The following is a 22,786-nucleotide window of genomic DNA, read 5'->3' as shown; positions in this document are numbered from 1 at the left end:
TGGCGGGGTGCGTGTGTCCTACTCACGGAGTGTCTTAGGCAGCCAGCAAACCAGGTATTTTTGGGGGGAGGACAGTATTGCATTCTTAGTTAGATACTGAATGATGCATAAATATTTTTAAGGGTAGTATGTGGTATATCAGCAGATACATAGTTTAAAGTTTAATAGATATACTGAAGAACAAAACCTCTGTATTTTTAGGATTTTTAAAGCTGTTAACATCTCTTAAAATTCTAACTGTTAATATCTCTTCAGCTTTTGACGAGTGTGATTGGAAACAGCTGTGTCTAAACTGTTTCAACATCAAATGAGAACGGTCTTGAAAATGAAAGATTTCTTTGTGTACAAATGAAAGAACAACAATTTAGCCAGATTTAGATTTTGCAATGTTTTTGTTGAGTCATTAGTATCTGGTCCTGCAAAAGAGACCGGTGATTATATAGCGTGACTAAAATGTAATTCTAACACGGTCTTGGAAGGCAAATAGGTGTGAGGTTGGAGGCTTCCGTCATCAGTTTGAGATACTGAGCAAAGCAGACCTAGTACGAAAGCATTACTTTCTCTAATTCTCACCACCGATAGTGGTCTCATCGCACTTAACCAGGACACTATTTATGTTCTTAAAGGAATTCAGATATAACAGGGTGTGAAAATGTTGTAAACCCCTGTGAGTAGTGAATAGTATAAATAATATAGCTCTTAAAAACACCCCGAGGGAATTTAGAGATAGCTTATTTATATTGTAAAGAGAGAAGATAGTCCAAGGACGCAGTAAACGGTTATCATCTTCCTATACAACATTTGGGTATTTTTAAACGTGCTCACTATTGGATTTAATATCTAACTCAAACAGATCTCCTTCCTACCGCTAATGCAGACATCTTAGGTATTTTTGGAACGTTTCTCTTTTTCTGTGTTGTTAAGCGTCTGTGCTGGCTAGGTGCACGTCATGAATCTGAGTGAAGTGCTACTCCTTCACCTGGGGGTGTTGGATATAGAGCGTAGCGATAGTAGGATCAGTAGTGGTAGCGTAACGATGTTGCTTTAAGAGCCACCCCCTTCTGGGTCAGCAAGGAGCCTGGCCAGCAATTTCAACAGAAATTGACTACGGAACGGGCTTCGTGTACAAGAAAGGATTTCTGATACACTAAGCAAATGTCAAAAAATGCTAGATGTCAAAAGCCAGTTGTCAAAAGCTGGAGAAGTTAATGTCTTATTCACGAGTGCATTTTAAGTGAACCCCTACTGAGTAATGTAAGATTAGCTTGCGTAGAGGTGATTATCAGGAGTCACAGTGGTTTACCATTATGATATTAATTGAATTTACTTCAACTACCCTAATGTCAACAGCACGACTTAAAATCTTCCCCAGGGACAAAGACTGGACGTAGTTTGCATATTATACAACTATTTCCTGGAAGAAAAAGGAAAAAGTTGCACAAAGTTCATTTGAAATATTATTATTATTATTATCATCACCTTTGGGTATATAAAATACTGTCTAAGCAGCACGTTCTCTCCTTTTCTACTTCAGTCACCACGAACTTGCATCGGAGCGGTAGCTGCATAAATGAGTCCTGTGCTTCCTGGAAAGCAGGACACGTGCATATGTAAATACACGACAAAATGGAAATTTCAGAAGGTCAGGTATACATGTTTGAGCATTCGTGTACATACACACGCACATACATACGTCTCTATATATGTATCTTAGTAAATGTATCTATACACATGTACGCGTATCAGTGTATATATGTGTGCGTGTTATGTGTATATATACGTTCTATATGTATGCAAGATGCACAAATAGCAGTTATTTTTAGAGCAAACACGTATACCTAAACTTGTATTTCTGTATCAGAATTTGACCACTGGACATCTATGTATACATTGAGAAATACATAAGTGATTTTATTTTTCCGTCTTTGTGTTTGTACAAATACACACGCTCTCTCTCAAACTTTAAAAATACAGTATATAAACGTGTCAAGGTACCAGAGTATTTTAAAGCCAAAAGCGATATGCCAGAAAACACGAAGTTTTCAGAGAATTTTGAATCAGAAAATCTGATACAGAGTGAGTATCTTTAACTGCTTTTCAGGGGCCAGGGGAAGGAAAATTTCTGGCTCCGGCGGCTGGGCGGGATGGGACAGTTACATCTCCGAAGAGCACAAACTCCACCTAGTGGCAGGCTCGATGGTGAAATTTTAGAAAACCGGCGATTCTAAAGCACAATCGCAGTTGTATGACAGGGCTGTGAAATCGAGAGAGAAAGATTTAAGTTGATGTAGTTGTCTTTGGGAAAGTAAGAAGAAAACAGAGAAAAAGGTACTATAAATGCTTCTGCAACTTTTTGCTACTCATCAGTTGATGAAAGCCTTTCAGTAATAAAACCCCCTTACATTTTTATCGTAAGGATTGTGAACTTGTTAAAAAAACCCCTTTAAATTAATACACATGTACATGTAACCTGTTTTATTTGTTTAATCTTTTTTATTACCGAGGAAGACATGTAAAAAAGACATCAGAGCGGATTAATTTGCTCCTGCTCCTTCTTCAGCGAAGTGTATGGACCAGATAAACGTGCGAGTCCCTGCAACTGCTTTGATGTACAGCAATTTCGAATCCATTACATAAACTTCTGTCACATTAGATTTAAGGGTAATTCCCACTTTAAAGTAATATTTTTCACTAAATTAGTTCACATTTTAAAAAAAGAAATTGTCCTTACAGTAACAATTTCTGTGATTGATCTCCCCTTAAAAAAATAATTAAAGCTCATTTAAATTAATGAGGACACTATTTACTTTATTTTTCCTTTTCCACTTCTTTACTATTCACAACAGTATCCAAGTAGAACAGAAACCACATGTGCATTCAGGAAAACAAGAAAATATGCAAATGTAATGCACATCGGCAGAAAGAAAAATAGCTGAGGTAAGGTTCACTGCAGAACTCAAGAGCGGCCCAAAGAAAAAGAACAGAAAGAAAAGGATCTTAATTAACTCCTGCAAAGGATGACCCAAGCATCCAGGTTTTTACTATGATGCTTACTGTAGCACAGAGGAGGCCCCGTGAAACAATCTGGGCACCTGCATACTTACAGGGACAAAGCGTTCAGCCGAATCAACTTCGAGGTCAAAACCAACTCCAGACACTTCTGACTATGTATATAAAATTTAAGCAACCCTGAAACTAGGAAAAACTGATAATCCAAAGGCGAAACATGGCCAAAGGCATATTAAAATATGTTCATATGTCAGTCAAATTAAGTAACATTTTCCTAGGTTTTCTACAAAGATCATCTGTCCCTTGTAAGGTATTCTGAAAAGTACTCAGTGTAGAAATAATTCTTTATTTTGTATTTACGCTAGAGCTTGTGTATATTCATAAAAAACTAAGCATATTTTAGTAAGGGGCAAACACGGACCCTGGATCAGATTCATCATGATAAGGGTTATAGTTCTGGTTCACCTGGACTAAATTTTCAGAAATCACATGTCATTTAGAGGGAATGCTGGTAATTAGAATAGTCGGTTTGTCGCTTCTGCTTCTTGGACTAATTAAAAACCCAAACATTCTGCTCATCCCGACCAGTAACGGGATTCATTACTCCTGCCGCTCAGTCTCCCTCTGAAGAAAAGCCAGGTTGCCTGAGAAAAAGACGACTATTTAGCCCATAATGGTCTGTTTGCCCTACCAAGGTATTCCACAGTAACTCTGGTTACATTGTTTTCCTCTAGCAAAGCTTCAGCAGGGACTTAGGGCATGGATGTTCACAGAAGACAGGATTAGAATCCAACTGAACCAGCAGGGAGGCCGTCCGGTTTTCACTGGGCCTGACTCTGTGGGGAGCGAAGGCGTTCAGCATCCCTCAGAAACGAAAGGCTCCTCCAAGTCCCAGTTTGGCAGGATACTTACCGACTCACGCTGCTCTTGGGTACTGTTTCCAGTGGAACTACTGCCATAGGTGAAATTAGGCACGTACTTCAGCAACTTCCTCGATAATGGCCTACACGTTAACTTGGAAGTTTTATTGCTATTTTTCTAAGTCAAAACAGAAAAAGGCATACGTATTTCTAAGTAACTGAGTACCCACTTTGAAATGTGAACTTCGACATTCTTACCTAGTTTGTTAAACCAAACAGTATCTTACATCAAATATTACAATTTTGCAAGAGTCTCATACTGAAAGTGGTACTCTGTAGACTGAAACAGAATAAAATTATTTAGCAAAAACCATGAAATGCCTGTATTCAACTTTTCACATAAAAAAATATATTTTGTTTTACAACACTAACAGTTAAGGCCACAGAACGCCAGCAAGATGCTGATAAGCGTATCAATTGCAACTATTAAAATTACCAATAAATATCAAGAAAATGGTCTGCACGTTTAAAATCTCAGCAATCAAATCAATCAAAAAAGCAACCATCAACATCTCTAGTGAGTCATAACTGTCTTCAAGTAAAATCTGCACTATGTGCTTTAAAGACTATCACATTCTTACGTACTGTAACAGTGTTAGAGTAATATACAAGTAGAAGATTTCATCCTTCTGTCCTGGTTAGTCACAGTTTCCCTGGAATTCTCCAATGTATGATTCTGGTTTTCATCTTTACTGTCTTCACCAGATAAATCTTCCTTTTCCTTTTCTTGTTCACTCTGTAATGGCTTTCCAGATCTATCTTCCTTTCCGCTACATACATTCTTCTGGCCTGTCGGTGGCTTTCGCTTAAACAGGGAAAACTGAAGTAAAAAACAAGTAAATAATATGTCCAAAACAGTTAGCTCTGAAATTCAAGGTTAAAAAAAACCACAAAGCCTTCTGTATATACCAAGGTCAATTTAGGTCGCAAATTTCTCCTTGGTAAAACAAATCATTTTTCAAAACAAAATGACTATTTAAAAATGTTAATGAAAAACGTTCTGCTGCAATGTTTGAAATGTGTCAAAATAGCACAAATGAATCAGAGAAGTTAAAATGATTGCATTTTGTCAAATTACACACTGTATAGTTTGCACAAAATACTGCAAGTGGTGCAAAATTATCTGCATTTCTTTCGATCAGGGGTCTGAGGCAAGGTCCAAAAATATGGGCTCAGACCTGCAAAGCCCCAGAGCGGTAAATGCTTAATATGCTTCATTATAAACGTGTGTAGTCCCCTTAAAGTTAAGGACAATGTGTTTTTATGTCAGTGAGACTACACACGTGCTTGAAGTTAATTGGTGCTTAAGGTCTTTGTTCAACAGGAAACACAGCAGCCAGTCTCTGCAGAAGCCTTTGGATCCTAAACCTGTAAGAAATTCCATAGAAGGTACTCCTCAACATGCATATATATATATATGTATATATATATGTAAACACACACTCTTTAAATCAGTGCATGTTGGAAATAGATAGAAGGTCAACTAGCTCAGCTGCTGCTTTCAGAGAGAAATATGGTGGAAAATTTTTTTAGATAACTTCAAGTCCTAAGTTTTCACCTCACCAAAATCTGATGTGATTAACAACCTGTCTTTTATGGGCACGCTATACATGAACAGGTGATAATGGGCTTTACCCCATTTCTACTGACAGCAGTACTATGATTTATTTTAATAGAGCAATTATTTGGACAACTTTAAGTTATTTTATCACAAAATAAAATCAAATCTTAAACAGAAGGAACAGGTTGCTCAGCAGTTTAATTGTTTATGCAGATCAGGTAAATTGGGGTATTTGCTTCAGCTTGGTAACCGCCCACTGCCGCCTTGGTCACTGGTAAAACTGGAAGGAAGAACCGGGCCGCGTACCTTTTTTCTCCCAATGATTCCTCCAGTTATTTGGTCATCAGAGTTCTCTGAAGAATTGTTCACAGTGTGATTGTCAGTGCTTTCTTTCTCTGCAATAATATAAACCTTTATATTAACTTCCTTCTGATTCTTGCAAATTAAGGGCAGAAAAAACTGTTCTTCAAATAATTTTTGAAGTAAAAGTCACTAAATAAAATGTCGATCTTAAAAAAAAGCAATTGGAATATTCAGTTCAACTCGATGCCCAGCCTGACAAGAATGTTTTTATTTTTTTAATCTCTCTACATAATGCCCTTATATTATTCTCCAGATGCTCGATTTTCAAGAACAGAACACTTGCGGCAGTGACATTATATAAAATGTTTTGACTTGACACTCATAGTTTCCTCTTGCTGACAGAAGACAATGTCTTGCGCACTGATTTTGAAAGTATATTCTAATTTGGAAAAGATGACTTTTAGGGCAGGAGTTATGACTCAGCATGAATTTTATTCCATAGAAACAATTCTGGGAAAGGAAAAACTTTCCATCTGAGTTGATGTTCCTGTGTTTAAATTTTCCTATACTCCCTGTATGAATGATATAAATTTAGAACTTAATATCAAAACTTCCAGATCACTGGATGATGGAAAAATATTTAAGCATCCATTCAGGACAAGCTATTTCCATTATAATATTGAAAATAAATGGCGTAGCTTCTTCACTATTAAGGCAGAGGTCTTTTTTATACCACATCTGTTATTTTCTTTCAAAAGAACAATTATAGATATTCCAGAATTTCCAAAATAAAAGAAGTATTTTTGACTTGTCTTGCATATAGGGCACCCCACTTCACGCTCCCCAGCTTTTCTAAAGGAATATCCAGTTCACTCGAACTGTCATCAAAACTACAAGCAACATCTAGCCTTACATCTGCAGCATCTCTGAACAGTGTTCAGTAAGTTACCACTTTTCACCTAAAATAACCTGTTGGTGAACGTAACGAGGAAATGTCAGTTGACAGAGATGAGAAAGACTTTTGACAAGCTTCTCTGCTGAAGTGAAGAAACACGTCGCCTCAAGAAGTTGCTTGAGAGACAATACAAGTACCATTACTTTGTCACCACACAACTAGAACTGCTCTTAGCAAGTAAGAAATAGTCCTGCTAAGAGAAAGTCCTTCTCGTGGACTTCCTCCAATGCATAACTGGGAAAAGTATTTTTTTCTTTCGAACCATGAACAATTAGTAATGGTTTGTTACCTCTCAAATTTCATCACCTCTCAAGAACTGCTGTACCAACTACTGGCAATAACAGTATTGTTCAGTATTTTTATAACAGAGATTGTTTAGAAAAGTTTTAACTTTTGAAATGTTTTATTTTTTTTTAGAATGTCCGTAATGGTCCAGTTCTTAGGAATTGTATTCTTACCCTGCTGAATGATGGTCTCTTTCTGAGTAGTCTCTTCTGTCTATAGAGAGACAAAACAATGAAATCTCTACGTTCAAACTTGTTTTAACTATTAACACCTACATATTTGTTCCTCCCTCTACCAAAACCACCCCAAACAACAACTTTGCGTTTCCAAGATAGCTACACATATATTCAAACTAATGTAAGTTATAGAACCAAATTCTTTCAGGGGCCAATAACTTTAGAGGAGTAAATGCTTTTACCTCTACAGTTTCCACTGTGCTATTACTGCTTTTCTCTCTCTCAGGTGTTTTACTATGTTTCTCTTTTTCATATTTTTCCTCTATTTCCTCTTTTTTCTCTGTTCCTTCCCCTCCTCCTCCTGCTTCTTCTCCTTCTGCTTCTTGTTTTTCTTCTTCTTCTTCTTCTTCTGTTTCTTCACCATCATCATCATCATCATCATCATCATCATCATCATCATCATCATCATCATCATCATCATCATCATCTGTCTCTTCATCTCCAGACAAGTTTTGTTCCTTTGACAAAAGGGCCAAAACATAATTTTGAAACTCATGCTGCACAATGATATCGTGGTTCTCATCCTACACCAGTTCATCATACGTCACAATTTGACGAAGAACAAGAAAACTCAAAAGGAAATATTCCAAGGAGTAGAGAGAGTAAGGACAAAGGCAGGAGCCCTCATTTGAGGTTTGCTAATTTTAATAGATTTTAAAAAAACAGACCTCCAGTGAATATTAGGAGTGCAGCTGACTTTTATGCTTTGTTAACGTGTCTCCTTAATGGAAAAGCAATGAAAACAAATGGGTTTTGGAAACAAAATACTTGTTTCAAATGTTAGAAATACGCATAAGTAACACAAGCAGTAGTAATTCCAACACTGAAAAAAATCATTAAAATCTATTTCCCAAGAAAATTAATAAAACAATACCAGATACAAGGTTCTGATTCATCTGATTCAATATACACACTATAATTTGAATTTAAGTTGGTTTCAGCCTGGGATAAAACTTCAATATGGTAAAATAAAACAGCCAGGAGTATTATAAAATAAATTTTTAAAAGTGCAAATGCTACTTTTGTAAAAATGTGTAGAAAAAAGAACCAATTATATCCTTATTACTCCATTCAATCAGATTGCCATTACTATGCCATTTATGTATTTACGACAGCTTGAAATACAATATTCTAAACAGAAACATTCTCCCTCCCATTGCAGAAATATAAGGGCCTAAACCAAGTCCAAGATGGGCTTCTGATGTCAAATCAAGCGAACCCTTATCATTGCATCAGAGTGCCCAGATGTACTATTACATGTTTGCATTCCGATGCTTTTCTTCTATAATTGATTGAAATATAGCTATTGCACCAGTGTTTTATGTTAAAGAAACGTGAACAACAAAACACCTCTGTTCCACTGCAGCCTAGGTCATGATGGGAACCGGCGTGAACCATCTGCATGCTCTTTTGAAAGTGTGTCACAGGAACGGGTCTTAATTCTGAACACCGTGGTATACTCGGGTCCAAATGCCGTCTCCTTCCTTTTGTCAATGTGTTCCTTACTCCCTCTTACTTTTCTGAATTTTTGCTTCTTGTCCCCACAATGACTGTTTTCATGCTCATCAGAAGGTAACTCGCTAGTCGGGAGGAGACCATTAGCTAATGTTTCTAGAGGTTGGAACACAAGGCTGTTTAGCCAAGAATGTTAGAGGTATGCAAAAGCTTAATAGGTTAGTTGTTTCCTGGCCTGTGCTCTTCTGGGTGAGTTAACTGTGTAGCAAAGTATTTTTGGACCTTACTTAGAAGCATTCCGCCACTTTGAGCACAACAGCACACCAGTAATTAAGAATCACAGTGATACCACAGACATTGAGCTTGCACCGCTTCCGTTGTTCTCTTTTGCCCCACTGCCCACAGGCTTGTCCGGCGCCCTTCACAGCTTCAGAGACCAAATTTTTAAACTTAGGATAAAAAGCCTCACTGTGCACACCAGCACGTGCAGCAGAATTAGTGGGAGTTCTCCACGGTGTCTAGTATCCGTGCACACGCACCACGTTCTGAGAACTGCTGTGAAACGGGCTAGCAGCGAAGATGAGTCCAGCATGGAGTTCAGGCTACACATTAACCACACACGGACGCTACAGAGAGCACCTGGGAAACTGAAGGTACCCTGGTAGTACGTTATATTGCCAGCTACATATTCCAGCTCTAGAAATGTTAGGAATGAAATAAAAGCAGAAATCACCCCGTGCCGTTGGCAGAAAGTCCCTTTTGTAGCATAGCACAATGGTGAGCCAAACAACCGGCATTTTGCAACAGATGAACACTTCAGCTCACGCAGCTCGGGGAAGGACCTTCTCCTAACAGGTATCTTCCAGTACCTCCTTAACCGAAGCTTCTTCCAGTCTGGCTCTGTAACTGTGAATTTCACTGCAAACAGTGAAAAAGGCAATCCGCTTTCAACTTTAACAAAAGAAAACTAAGTGCAAAATATTTCGGTGAGATCATTTCTTCCCATGCAGCAAGCAGACGGAGCAGCAGTGCCGACACACAATACCGTTTAAGGGTAGAGCACACCGTTTCGTATTACCACCTGGTCGTGTGCCCTGGCACACTATTGTGCAGGTTCCCGGCAGCAGTGCAAAAGATTCCCAGTGGCGATCCCGCTGTCGTGTCCTGGGGGCTCCGCACAGTGGAAAGTCATTCTGAGAACAAGCACAACCACTGTAAGAATCCTGTCTCCTGGCACTTCCAACAGGTAAACAGGTAGGAGGAAAATGACGGCAGGTTTCAGAAGGCTGTGATCTTTTTTTGAAATGTTCTTGATTTTTTTTTTTTGTTTTACTGAGAAGATTGATTATGAAGCTAAAGATGACAAACTCTTTACAAGCTTGACTCTTCTGTAATATATTCCAGCATCTATGATGGAAAGCAAAAGCTAAAAATTCTTCCACCTTTCTAGGAGCTGAGAAAAGGTTGCTGCTTACATATCAGTATATCTGAGGACTAATGCACAATAAAAACCGAAAATGTTTTCATCTAAACTCCTTTGGAAGTGGTGTTATTTATCATCGGTATAGTTTTTCTGTGGCCTTGAATGGTACCACTGTGCATACACTGCAACAGTCAGTACAGAAGTGTTTAGAGGTAACACGCGCACAGGATTTTGTCTTTGCAAAAAATGTGAAAAAAACCTCCAGTGGATAAAATACTGACATTCAGTCTTCCAGAGGAGTATCAGATTGACATGGAATTACTTAGACATCTGTGAGAGAGCCAGAATTTTCTGGGTTTGGTTCCTTCAAAATTAAAACAGTCTTCGCAGATGTTTAGCTTAGTTATGGCCTATGGAAGGGATTCAACCTAGCCATTTCACACTGGAAGAGATTTAAGATTAGTAGGGCACGTATGCACTATGTAACATGCATCTACAAAGCACAGCAAAATGTGTAAAGACAGCTAAATGCGAAAAAAGAGTTTAGGCCAGCTTTGAACTACTGAAAATGTTTATCCCACTTTATAAGCACATCTAAGTATCTCTAGCTCTGCTGATACGGAGATACTGCTCAAGCAGTTAACAACAAAAATACTGAGGTTCCACATAGTGTGGGCAAGAAAAGTAGTTAGGATTCGAGTTCTGAGGGAGGAACTTCTCTTAATTACGTACTAGAGAGTCATGACATATTCACATGAAAATCAGTCCCGAAGTCGAACTGATATGAAAAAAGCTCTTCCAATCCTCACCTTTTCAGTTACATACTCCAATCTCAGAAATGACCTATACTTCTAGCCTCATCTCCAGGCACACTTGATCTCCAGCTTTCTATCCACCAATAACTGTTTTCCTCCTCATCTAACTATTCAAAACATAATTTAAGAAATGCAAAGCTTATTTCCTTTCAAAACCATTTCTCCTGCACAGATAAGAAGGTGTCTAATGAGGAACAGCACTCTAATTCTCATTAAGCTGGCAGCTAAATCTACTGAAAGTGATCGAGAAAACCAGAACTTGCTGTTTATAAATACTTCCTAGAAGCACAGTCTAGTGCTAAATTAAAAAACATAGGAAGGAAGAACACTTTTTTTTTGGTAAATTTGGTGAAAAGCTCATCAGAACTAAATGCTGCAAATGGCTAAGAAAGTTGTCATAGAATAACATTAAAAAAGACCTTTTTTCTGCTTCTTTATAGAGCCCGCATTGATCAGTGGGACTTAGAATAGCATTATTCTAAGCATAAAACAACATTTTAACACAGTACAAAATTACTGTCAGCATTCTAGAATTTGCCTATCATGTGGTAAGCAGAATCAGGTGGACACATATTTAGCATACTTAAATAAAAAAGCAGAGCACAATCAGTGTGGTGCCATCCGTATCAACATAGTTACAGCATTTCAGAACCTGTACACCAAGATCCTACAGTAGCCTTATAGAACTTGCAAGACTTATGTACAACTCCTCTGCCTACAAAAATCACTGCTCTTTTACAGCTGCATAATGGATGAACTTCTACTGTACTAGAACCTGAACTACAGCTTCCACTTACAGGGAACTTACTTACGTATCAGATTTGGATTCTATCATAAAGGCAATGTTTCCCATTAGCCTAAACGAAGATATCTAAATGCAGGAGTCTACAAGGGAGATAGAATCTAAGTTGCCATTGTAGTTAACAGAGATCTTTGGTGGAATTCCTTCGATAAGCGCCACTCGGACATCCTAGGAATCTGAGACATCCTTACATGGGGCTTACGGAGGCCTGCATCATTCTGGACCCCCACTCACAGCCATGTAGGATACCCCACAACACCTAAAATCACACTAGATGTGTTTGTTTAGGCAACTGAGCCATGCTCCTCATCATAAAAATCGGTGGAACTGAGAGACACTCATTTCACCCCAAAGAAGACACCTACTGTTGTTAAGCTGAACAGCTTCCCAGACCGACCACATTTCCATTTACTATATTTGCAGCTTGCCACAGGTGTCTCTCTGGCTGTCACCAGTTCAACTTCCAAAATAACCCATTTTGAATAATAACTCTGATAGCACAGTTCTATTACTGTCACTTCCGCTTGCCCGTTTATAGGCATGTTTTGGAAAGTTTTTACCAATGGTAGTGAAGGAGAGACGAGAATGTCATACTACAGATACTCTTTTTACTTTAAAAGATGAATCATCTGGACATTAAAAATGATCTCTGAAGAATGTGAGGCTACTAATGAAAGCAAATATATATAAGTATATGTATATATTATATGTATATATTACGTTATATGTATATATTATATATATGTACAATCTCTGCATTATTCTCTTTCATGATGGTTTAGGAGGTTTATTTTCTTACTCCACTTTAAATTCCCTATTCATAGAAAGATAATGCTGTAAGAACAAGGCCAATAGTTTCACCTCTAAAGTTGAGACACAGAGAAGCTGACTTGGCCAAGGTCACTCACAGAAAGTCAAAAGTAGTAAAGAACATACAGGTAAAATATTTGAAATGGTTTTAATTTAAGCCTGAGGTTCCAGTTTCTTCAAGGACAAAAAAGTGGTCGATACTATGACATAACCTTAAACATTTTATACCTCTAGTATACTAAATCAGTACAGTGGAACATCATTCTTGAAAAGATGACCTTGCAGACTTAACAGACTATGCAGATTTTGTATAACTGTTTTGTTTGCTTACTTTTTTTCGTGCATTTACACTGGTTTTCCTGTAAACCTAGCCCTTCATAACAAGACATTCTTAAGAATAAATTCGCTGTATCTGAGCTTCAGGGGACGAATGACCTTACTCGCTTACGGTTTTGGCAAGAGTATTGCCTCAGTGGGTATAACTCAGTGGGTATAACTGTCTTCTCCTCAAATGGCTGCAGCTGGCTTTTCTTTGGGCAGATTAGTACAGAATAAAGACATTTCTTTTCCGAATGCCCTATAAAAATGTGGTCTTATGTCTACAGGAGAGAGGGGAAAAAATTTCACTCTGTTCCATACCGTTTGATTCACCTGGTGTCATGCTCTGGCTGAAAGACAGTCTCACTGAAGACTGGAGACATGTCTCATGGTAGACCTTGCTCAAATGACGGCTGCAAACTAGGTTTCTCTATATTGCCTTAACTATTTCATTGTGGATCCTTCCTGCATACTTTATGGAAACTGAGCTCTGGCAGACGGGCTGTTCATAATTAGCATTTCAGAAGGGAAGGCTTATGGTATCTTTCCGAGCCTTCTCAAGAAGTCAAAATATTTTATGTTTGCCACCACCATTTTATGTTTCTAGGGAAGAAAATCTCAAAACCACTGATGAGACAAATTTAGTTGCAGACCTTTCAAAAATCTGGTGAAAACCCAGGGATGAAGAGAAATCTGTAATTACTATGTGTGCCACTCAGAAATGGAGAGTTCTGGGAAGCTCCGGTTTACAGAAAAGATATTTCTGTTTCTAGTTGCCCTGGAAACTGTTAAAAATCCACAGAGAAGATTATTAAAGAGAGCTGAGAATGAGGTACATGCTTCTTCCTCGGCGTTGTTCTGCCAAGCAGCCGTAAAACAGCAATTGCTTAGCAGAGTTTTTAATCGTTTAAGGAACAGATTTCTTCTATTGCCTGTCCAGCCCATTACCTTTAGATGCCCAAAAGCATCCCATGGCTCTCTTAACACATCTATACAACAACTGAAAGGAATACCTACCTAGTAGAAGTTTCACCATGAAGTAGAAGACTCTTAGTAGATGGGTATCAGGTCTAAAGAGGTTGGTCAATGGGCATAATGCTGTCATGGGACTGAACGATGCTCCCTTTGTAGAGCAGTGGTGAAGACAACTACAAAATACATTTCTACAGACCATCCTTCTTTTTTGATGCAGGGCTGAAGAGGAACAGGTAGAGGAATCATATCCTCCACTAGCCATCATTTTGCTCTCCCAAATACTAATGCGCATCAATGTCACTCCTGAATTGTCCATGCTGGGAAAATGCAGTGTGCATTTCTCTAAACCAGCATTTAAAGTAACAATATTAACCATGATTTTACATGCAGATGAGAGGGGGGAAAGAAAAAAAAGCTCTGTTTACCCTTCGTGGTTTGGAGATGTATGGATGGGTAGGCATGTAACATTCTGTTGATATTGATCTTGTCATGATATCAAGTTATCTGATGTGAAGTGACTGGAAATACTGCCTGACAAAACTCTTAGTAAAGCTAAGATACATACCTTGTAGTTTCTTAGCAGTTACAGTGAAAGCTTAACATCTTAAAAACCACGTAGTGCTAGCCATTTGTCATCAGGAGTTTGAACTGGGCTTTCATTTTGTAGCCATTAATACAGAAAAGTTATTAGCTCAGCTACTCTAAACCTTAGAGAAGTATCTTTCATTTTAATGATTACTAAAGAAAGAGCTGTCCAGTTTGATGACTGACACAATTCAAAGACATGAGTACTCAAATGAGAGTACTCAAATGAGAGATTTAAATTACAAGGCAGTCAACAAGCCAAACTAGGCTTTCCTTATATACTGTCATGGAGACAAACACAAGAGCTCAGCTGAGTACACTTAAAAGAATTTTCAGTAAAAAGCCGAGCCTGTTGCCATTACCATGTCTAAAAGTTAACGTCTAGACTTCCACTAGGTTATATTGGTTTCCTAATTGTACAATTCTATGTCAAGAGCACGTGACATGGATTACCTGATACTTAGAAGAGTCCCTTAATGCTTCTGTCATGTAAGTATCCTGGAATACTAATGCAATGCTGAACTCGTAATTTCAGGCACACTGTGCAGACAGTGAAAGAATTGGAAGTCATTTTTATGTCAGGCATGAGTTTCCATTGCTACATGTCAAGCAAAAATTGAACTTTAAAGATAGTTATGCCTTCCTGTAAATACGATGGAAGAAAATGTTTCAAAGTAGTAGATGGCCACATGGTGATCACTGATTATCCTGAATATGCGATGACTAATTACCACAATAGTTCTTGTGATACTACAGTTGCATCCTCCAACACCATGGCGTCACTCTGAGAAAACTGGAATGAAATAGTGAATACATAGCCGTAAAAAATGTAGTTAGAAACTGATTGAGCAGACTCATTTTTCATTGTTGTGCTTCCAAGTCTTCTTCTGCCAATACTTTACTATGCAATATATTTTATTTACTAAAAGCCAAACACAAGGACCTACAAGCTTAGATCTATGCACTTTTGTCACAGGCTGCTAGTGCACATACTTTGCATTAAGAGAATTAATCTGATAACATTTATTAATCAAGACTTCAGGTGTCATTCAGAGATAGTACACTGACATTTATTACACAGTAGTAGACAGTTTTGGTTTTTAAAGATTATGTCAGTTGGCTTTGGTGTAACTATTCTGTGGCTTGCCAGCTTGCTGCTGTAGGTGTACTTGGAGAAAGATGTATCTCTGCATTCTTGTTTGAGTATAAGTAACTACTTAACAATGTATAAAATTTTAATGTAAGACAACATTCTAAAAAAGACGGTATTTGTACTTTCAGGTTTGTTTTAGGTTTTGACTGTTCACTACAAAAACAATTTAAATAGAGTTATCTAAAGGACTCTTTTTCTCCAGCAATTCAGAACAATTTTTTTTTTTATTTATTCCCCAAGGTAAATCAACATCTGAAATAGCTCAGATATATTACAGCTTTCATATACAAAACTGTTATCTTCTCAAAAAAGCTTGCTTTCTCTGGAGAACAAAGAAATAATACCAATTTCTGAGGTGAAAAGGAAAAAAAACCCTCTCTAGAACTAGAAAGAATTTTTAAGGTGTTTTGTGAAGAATCACAAAACAAGTTGGAGACTATTTACATCAAGTATAATCTCTTATGACCTATTTTACATAGTAACATAAATACCCTTTAATATTCAGTCACTTGGAAATAGCATACCAAAATAACTCCTGGGTACGTAAGCAAAACGGATGAAATATAATAAGCAACTCCAAATCAGAGTATGTTGATGTTATCTCAAAAACTCAGTGTGTCTCTGGAAGATATTATGCTGCATACAAAATTAATTCTTAATGCTAATAGACACAGAGAAAAACTAACTTGGGAATATTAGCCCACACTCGGATGCAGTCTGCATTTTTTTCGAATTCTTACAGAAAAAAGTTTTAGCGTCTGGAGTTTATCATGCAGCTCCCACGTATTTGCAAGTGAATGAGGACAGTCGCTACTTTCTGCTTTTATTGTGCCACATAGCTTAGACTACTGCATGTCTCTCCAAAATCCTGTGCTTTTTGTTGAAATCCTGCCTCAATCATGCTGGTTATTATTCAGTGCTTAGATAAAAACATGGACAAAGGCAAATTTTCACCAATAACACCGCGGCACGCAGGAAGGTTCTTCAAGATTCTCTGTTCTCCGCGCATTCCTGAAAAGGATGCCCCACGAGTCACTGCTAAAATCTCCACAGCCTGCAAGAGTGGGTCTCTCAGGGGAGATCCACCATCTGGTGTAAAAGTGGCAATTTCTGCACAACCATCAATAATCTTTAAACCCATTCTCATCTTGTATGGGTAGATTTTTCAAGGCGCACCCAACTTAGCAACACAAGTCCCACCAGCTTCCGCGTGCAATTGTTCACATCATGCTGGTACTTGTGAAAGTTCTACTGAAAGCTATTGAAAGGCCAGCTTTAAAACACAGCTTAACTTCTTTCTGTGCTCTTGATACAGGACGCATTCAGGTTTGCTTTGTTCTTTTTCTCCTCAGAGATGACAATGAAGCACCTAGTAAAATAGATTAAATTTTGCAGCAGTTCTGCTGCTGTGTTTCTAATCATGAGAGTCGTTTTGTGTCTTGGCTAGATGCTGGATGGAATGAAAGTAAGTATTTTAAACCTCCTGTGAGAAAACCAGCCTCTGGCAGGGTGGCTCACAATCCCAGACTCATATTAGATTGATGATTATTGTTGAGTTTCCAGTTGAACAGCACAGTCTCTTGTATTATCATTGGTACACAGGGACTGGGAAATACTACTCTTCAATACTGCGGTGATCTACATCCTTACAGGTATAGGTGCAGATAAAGGCTTTGTTTAATATAAAATCCTGCTCAGAGCTACTTTTGTTTAGCGCGCTCTCACATTCTCAATATGAAACCACAAATAATTTACATTTCACACAAACCACAAATGCAACTCTGTGTGAAAGGTGGGGTACACATGAGAAATGATAAAGCTCTAAACCCGTAATGCTGAACCTGGGACATTCCCCCAGACTGCCCTGCAACCCACCTCAGACAGAAAGAGCAGAGAGTCACGTCTGATTTTTCAATGCTGAGACATTTATGAAAGTCAGAATGGTAAATATCTTTACACTTGACATTTCAGGGCCCTGATAATAAATATTTTCATAACTAAGTATGGGTTTTTGAGATAACAGTATTAACATTTGTTTGAATTATTCTAGCATGAGGTTGCCAAGCAAAGAATCAATGGGCACTATCACAAATCCTTAAAAAAGACAGTGATTAAGTGTACTTGCTGCTTCTTTTTGCAGTAGAAAAATAAAGCTTCTGTAGCTCTCAGCAGTGCAATTTTCTGACGCCAAAGCTATCTCTCCAAAATCCTTTCAATATGCAAAAGCAAATCTCTCCTCTCTCCATTAAAATACATGAAAAAGTATATAAAAATATTACAACTCAGTGAGTGACTTCAGATCACGAACATGCTCAGAACTTAAACTGAAGACAAAACTATAGGTTTGCCATTTGTGCAAGCAAAATATTTGCTCAGTTGCTCATAGAATGCCACAGTATTAAACACTGTCATTTACTTGAATTGCACATTTAGAAATGAGTTGAGAATTTGCCCTTTTACATTTACGTTGCCCTTTTTTTGCCTTTTTACAGATCTGACAACATTCTTTTGTCTGAAGATCCTGTTATTTCTGAACTTGATTCTGCTTCCCGTAATACTAATTTTAAAATTAAAGACAATACACGGGAAGTTCAGGTGAGTACACAGTTCATAAATTCAGCCTATATGCACTAAGAAACAACTCAGTTTGCATTTAAAAAGAAGCTCTGCTTTTAATCAGTCCCATTTGTTTTAGAGTATTTAACAACACTTTTGTCAAATAGATTCATACCACAACTTCAATTAATAAAAATAAAAGACTGTTTGCTATTCTGAGAGGTAAGATTTAGAAGGTATTGTCATCTTTGGAGAAAGTAAGGTAAAATTTATCTTAAAAGATGGCTAAGGCTAAGAAAAGCTAGGGAAAAAAACCTAAAAGCAATGGAAACAAAACCCAAATGCCCTTTTCTGTATGATTCCTAAAGGCCCCATTCTAAAGAATAACCATGTACCTATCCAGATAAGACACAGGGACAAAAAACAGTAAATGAAAACCAGACATTTTCTGTAGTTTGGAGGGAGACATTTTTGTTATTCAGCATCAATTATGCAGAGAGAACTATTATCTGAATAAATAGTTTGATATTTTCAGGTATAATGGCATAACTTAACTGCTGAAATTTTGCAGACATAAAAGAAGAGTTGTGCTACAGCATACTCAAAAGTAATCTAGAGCACCCTCATCTCTAACAGGAGGTGTGTGCCAAAAGCAGACTTGCACCCCGCCCCCCGAAAATGGGGTATGTGTAATTCATGCCTGCTATAAAAGGCAGGATGTGCATATGTAATTCTGTGAACATGTATGTGAGGTGTGCAGGGGGATTAAAACTTCTGAGATTAGCGGGTGCTTAGAAATGTGCAGGTGCTTACTAACATTTTATGGATGTCTAGTGGTGTCGTTCCCTGCTGTATTGGTGCTCTTGATCTTGAATGTTGGTTGATTGCTTGTTAACTGTTATTAATAAATCAATAAACCACCTCGAACTTGATTTGTTTTAAACCACATAGCTGAACAGTTTTTCCATGTGACAATCATGAGGGAATAAATCATGAAGAGGGAATACGTGCTCTTTTTTTCTAATACAAGAATACAGAGACATCAAATGAAGGTACCAAAAGATAGATTCAAGACAGAAAAAGGAGTTACTTCTTCAAACAATGTGTAAAGTGATCTAAGAATTGTTTGCCAAAACATGTACTGGATGCTAAACAGGTTAAAAACCGATTGAAAGAAATTAATGGGAAAAAAATGGCTATTATATACAATAGATACGTCTTCTGAACTACAAATTATTGAATATACTGAATATATTTGGTATACTGAATGATTACACAGGAGAAGTAGCACTACATGTTTGCCCTATTCTTGATTTTTTTGCCAGGCATTCACCAGTAGCCACTGGTAGAAAAAAGATATTGGACTAGATAGACCTTTGGTCTGAGCAGTTTGTCTGTTGTTTCTCTGTTGAAGGATTTTTTTTCTCTACTAAAAACTAGTTCAGGAGTACTGCCATGTTGCTTAAGTACTGCACATAAATCTTTTTATATCCCATAATAAATACCAAGGACACACTTAATTTCCACAAAACCACAAGTACCAAACTTTATAAACCAGTACGAGTCAAACTAAATAAAATTCCACTCCTTATGCTAATGGAGTTCCAAAGTCCCCCCAAAGCCGAGAAACATTGGCACAGTGTACAATTTATGTAACAATTCTGTGGAAAACCCTTAGAAGTGCTGGAGTAATGCTCTGCTTTTCCCCTACCACAGGAATGATCCACAAAACAATATAAAATCAGTTCTCAATTCAATGAATTTTTATCCAGACAAAACAAAGAAGAGGAGATGCCCATAACTTGGCTTCCTTTACTCTCCTGGGAAGCCTTATGCCATCAGCGCGTGTTAAGAGAGGAACAACAAATGGTCCCTATTTGCCTAAGGATTTAGATTAAAAGCTACAGCCAAACAGTAAATGAAGAGCCATTCCTATGTGGAAGTGGAAATCACTGGCTTCAAAGTGCTCTCACTTCCCCCCCCCCCCCCCCCCAGCAAACATTTTTCATAAGAAATAACAGATTTTTTTTCACAGCACAGTTTTCTTCCAAAGCTGAATTTTAGAATCACAAATAAGTAGATGTCATATCCAAGAAACACGGTTTTAGGCCTATAAAAATACTTTTCAATATTACTCACGTTACTTAATCACAGTAACATCCTAATCTTTCCTAAGAAAGATAAAATAACACAGCTTAGCCCCATTTAGTTTCGAAAGCAAGTATTTTCACAGCAGTTCAGTGATAACACGACACTTCTGCTAAAAAACTGAGGACTCCGTTGTTAGAGAGAGCTGTTTTCTTGGGAAGTGCACTTAGCTGTTAAAATATTCCACTCCATCAAAATATGAGGATACTTACCCTTTTCCAAAGACTTACACATGCTGATGTCAAGACAATGTATTCCAGAAAATCCCAAAGCTTGAAACAAATTTCACAGGGACAAAATACAGTCACTGGACTACTTTTTGTTATAGTTAGGGCATACGGTACATGGCTGAAAGCGATCTTACCTTCAAATGCGGTATATGGAAGGGGTGACTGAGGTAAGAAGGATCAAACGGGACTAGAATCTACTGGCAAACAATCTACCACAACCTTTTTAGAAAATAAATTCTGGAGACACTGTGTCAAAGATAGTTTAATGCCAGTATTTTACAAAACAACATTAAAAATGTTTCATAATCTCAACATAAGTATTGATTCTATTAACATTTTTATTGAACAACATTTATTCATTTTGATGCCTTTGTTATCCTGTCCTCATTTTCAAATAGGATTTAAATAGCTATTTTTCTAGAGAATGTCAACACTGAGATCAGTTTACAAAAATTTCTCAGACCACCCACAGTATTTGGGTAATGCTGTATGGCGAGTCCCTATCCCTTCTTTTGCCAGTTCAACCACTAACAGTTGAAACAGTAATGCAATATCTTACCAAGTCACAAAAATAATTTGCAAGATTTGTTCGTGTATTTTAAGGAAACTCCAGAAGTATTAATATATTTTGTCTTTTCCAAAAAGAATTCAGACTTTCATGCCATTTTCTGTACTATTCCATCTGGCTTCTTGGTTTACTACATCATCCTCTTTTTGGAGATCACAGATGTGATTTTTAGGAGGGAAAAACACAAATCTCCTCCAACGAGGAGAAGCTTAGGCTCTGATCCTGAAAACATATTTACACTTCATACTGCAGCAAAGTATATTCCCCTCCTTGAGAACCTTAGAGTTAGATGACTAATGTAATTTAGTCTTTTGTAGGCAGATACTGACTCTTTTGTTCACTGCACAGTATACACAAGTAAATAATGTTTTACAGGTATGTATTTTCAAATTCTTAACTATGTCTAATCACCAAATGTGATAGTCAAAAATTATCCCTAAACAGATGCATTCTGACTCTAATGTAATCTAGACCAGATTCTGAGACTTGTATTTGTCTTTTTGCACATAATTGTGTGCTGACACCAAAATAAGAAGTCAACCTTAAGGCCTTCAAAAAAGCCCAGGCCACCATTTACCCAGGCACGTATTGCCATTTACCTCCCATCTACCGACCCATGTAAATTTGGCAACTTGTCCTTTCTTTAATTTATGCCGATTACTCAAGCATTTAACCAATATATGAACAGAAGGAAAGTAGGGGGAATGAATACGGAGTGATACCAAAATTTAAAAATATGTATCTTTGATGATTTACTGACACTCCTTTCATATAAGGCACATTAACAAGTCAGCTATCCTGCAACTAAAACTGAGCATTACCTTAAGAAATCTGATTCAAAGGCAAAGAAGATTACAGTACTACAATGTATAATTCATGTTGTCAGCATGACATTATAATTTAATTAAGAGGCAAACACTTTTTGCCTCCTCAGCAATTATTTTTTTAAAGCTGTGTCATACATGATAAAGATGATTGTGTAAATGACTGTATCAACAATTTATATGATTTCTCTCATAAGAGCTTCCCAAATCTAAACATCTTCTTCAGTCCTTTTCAAGAAATTGGCACTTAAAGTATATGCATAATAATATATTTTGACTACATTAATTTTTTTTAAGTAATAAAAATCAATCTGCCATAGTTCCAACGTTTCTTGAATAGGCTTAAAATGCATTTCCAGTAGTCTATGCTACTTTAGTGTTAAATAATGAGGTAGCACGTTGTTCCAAAATTGTTCTGAATTATGTAAACCATTTGCTACATGCTGTTTGGACTTCAGATTTTGTTTAGAGCTGTTTGGTAAAGCAGTACTTTCTGTCTTTCCCGGCTTCCTGGTTTTGCTTTTCTTTTGTGGAAGCTTATTACTATCATTTTTTCTTTTACCTTTTGCTTTTTCCTCTTCCTCTCCTTCTTCCTCCTCTCCCTCATCCTCTTCTTCCTCCTCTCCTACATCCCCTTCCTCCTCTTCTCCTTCTTCCCCCTCTCCCTCTTCTTGTTCCTCCTCTCCCTCTTCCCCTTTTTCTTCTCCCTCTCCCCCTTCTTCTTCCTCCCCTCCCTCTTCCTTCTCTTCCTCCTCTCCCTCTTCTTCCTCCACTCCCTCTTCTCCCTCTCCTTCCTCTTCTCCCTCTCCTTCTTCCACTCCCTCTTCTCCCTCTCCTTCCCCCCCCTCCTCTCCC

General features: G+C 37.6%; 1 protein-coding gene across 1 annotated transcript in view; it reads right to left on the bottom strand.

Annotated features, from left to right (window-relative positions):
* Nucleotides 1–22,229: 22,229 nt before the first annotated feature.
* RPGR (retinitis pigmentosa GTPase regulator) overlaps nt 22,230–22,786 on the bottom strand; it is a 47,312-nt gene continuing 46,755 nt past the window's right edge. The window contains exons 17-18 of the mRNA XM_009318911.1: nt 22,507–22,780; nt 22,230–22,383 (exon numbers count right to left, since the gene is read on the bottom strand). Of these exons, the coding sequence (XP_009317186.1) occupies nt 22,300–22,383; nt 22,507–22,780 (358 nt within the window). The 3' untranslated portion in view covers nt 22,230–22,299. The remainder of the gene's footprint in view (nt 22,384–22,506; nt 22,781–22,786) is intronic.

This window comes from Pygoscelis adeliae, unplaced genomic scaffold (genome assembly GCF_000699105.1).
Source record: "Pygoscelis adeliae isolate BGI_AS28 unplaced genomic scaffold, ASM69910v1 Scaffold92, whole genome shotgun sequence".
NCBI lineage: Eukaryota > Metazoa > Chordata > Aves > Sphenisciformes > Spheniscidae > Pygoscelis > Pygoscelis adeliae.
Note: the sequence above shows the minus strand (reverse complement) of the source record. Positions and strands in the feature narration are given on the sequence as shown.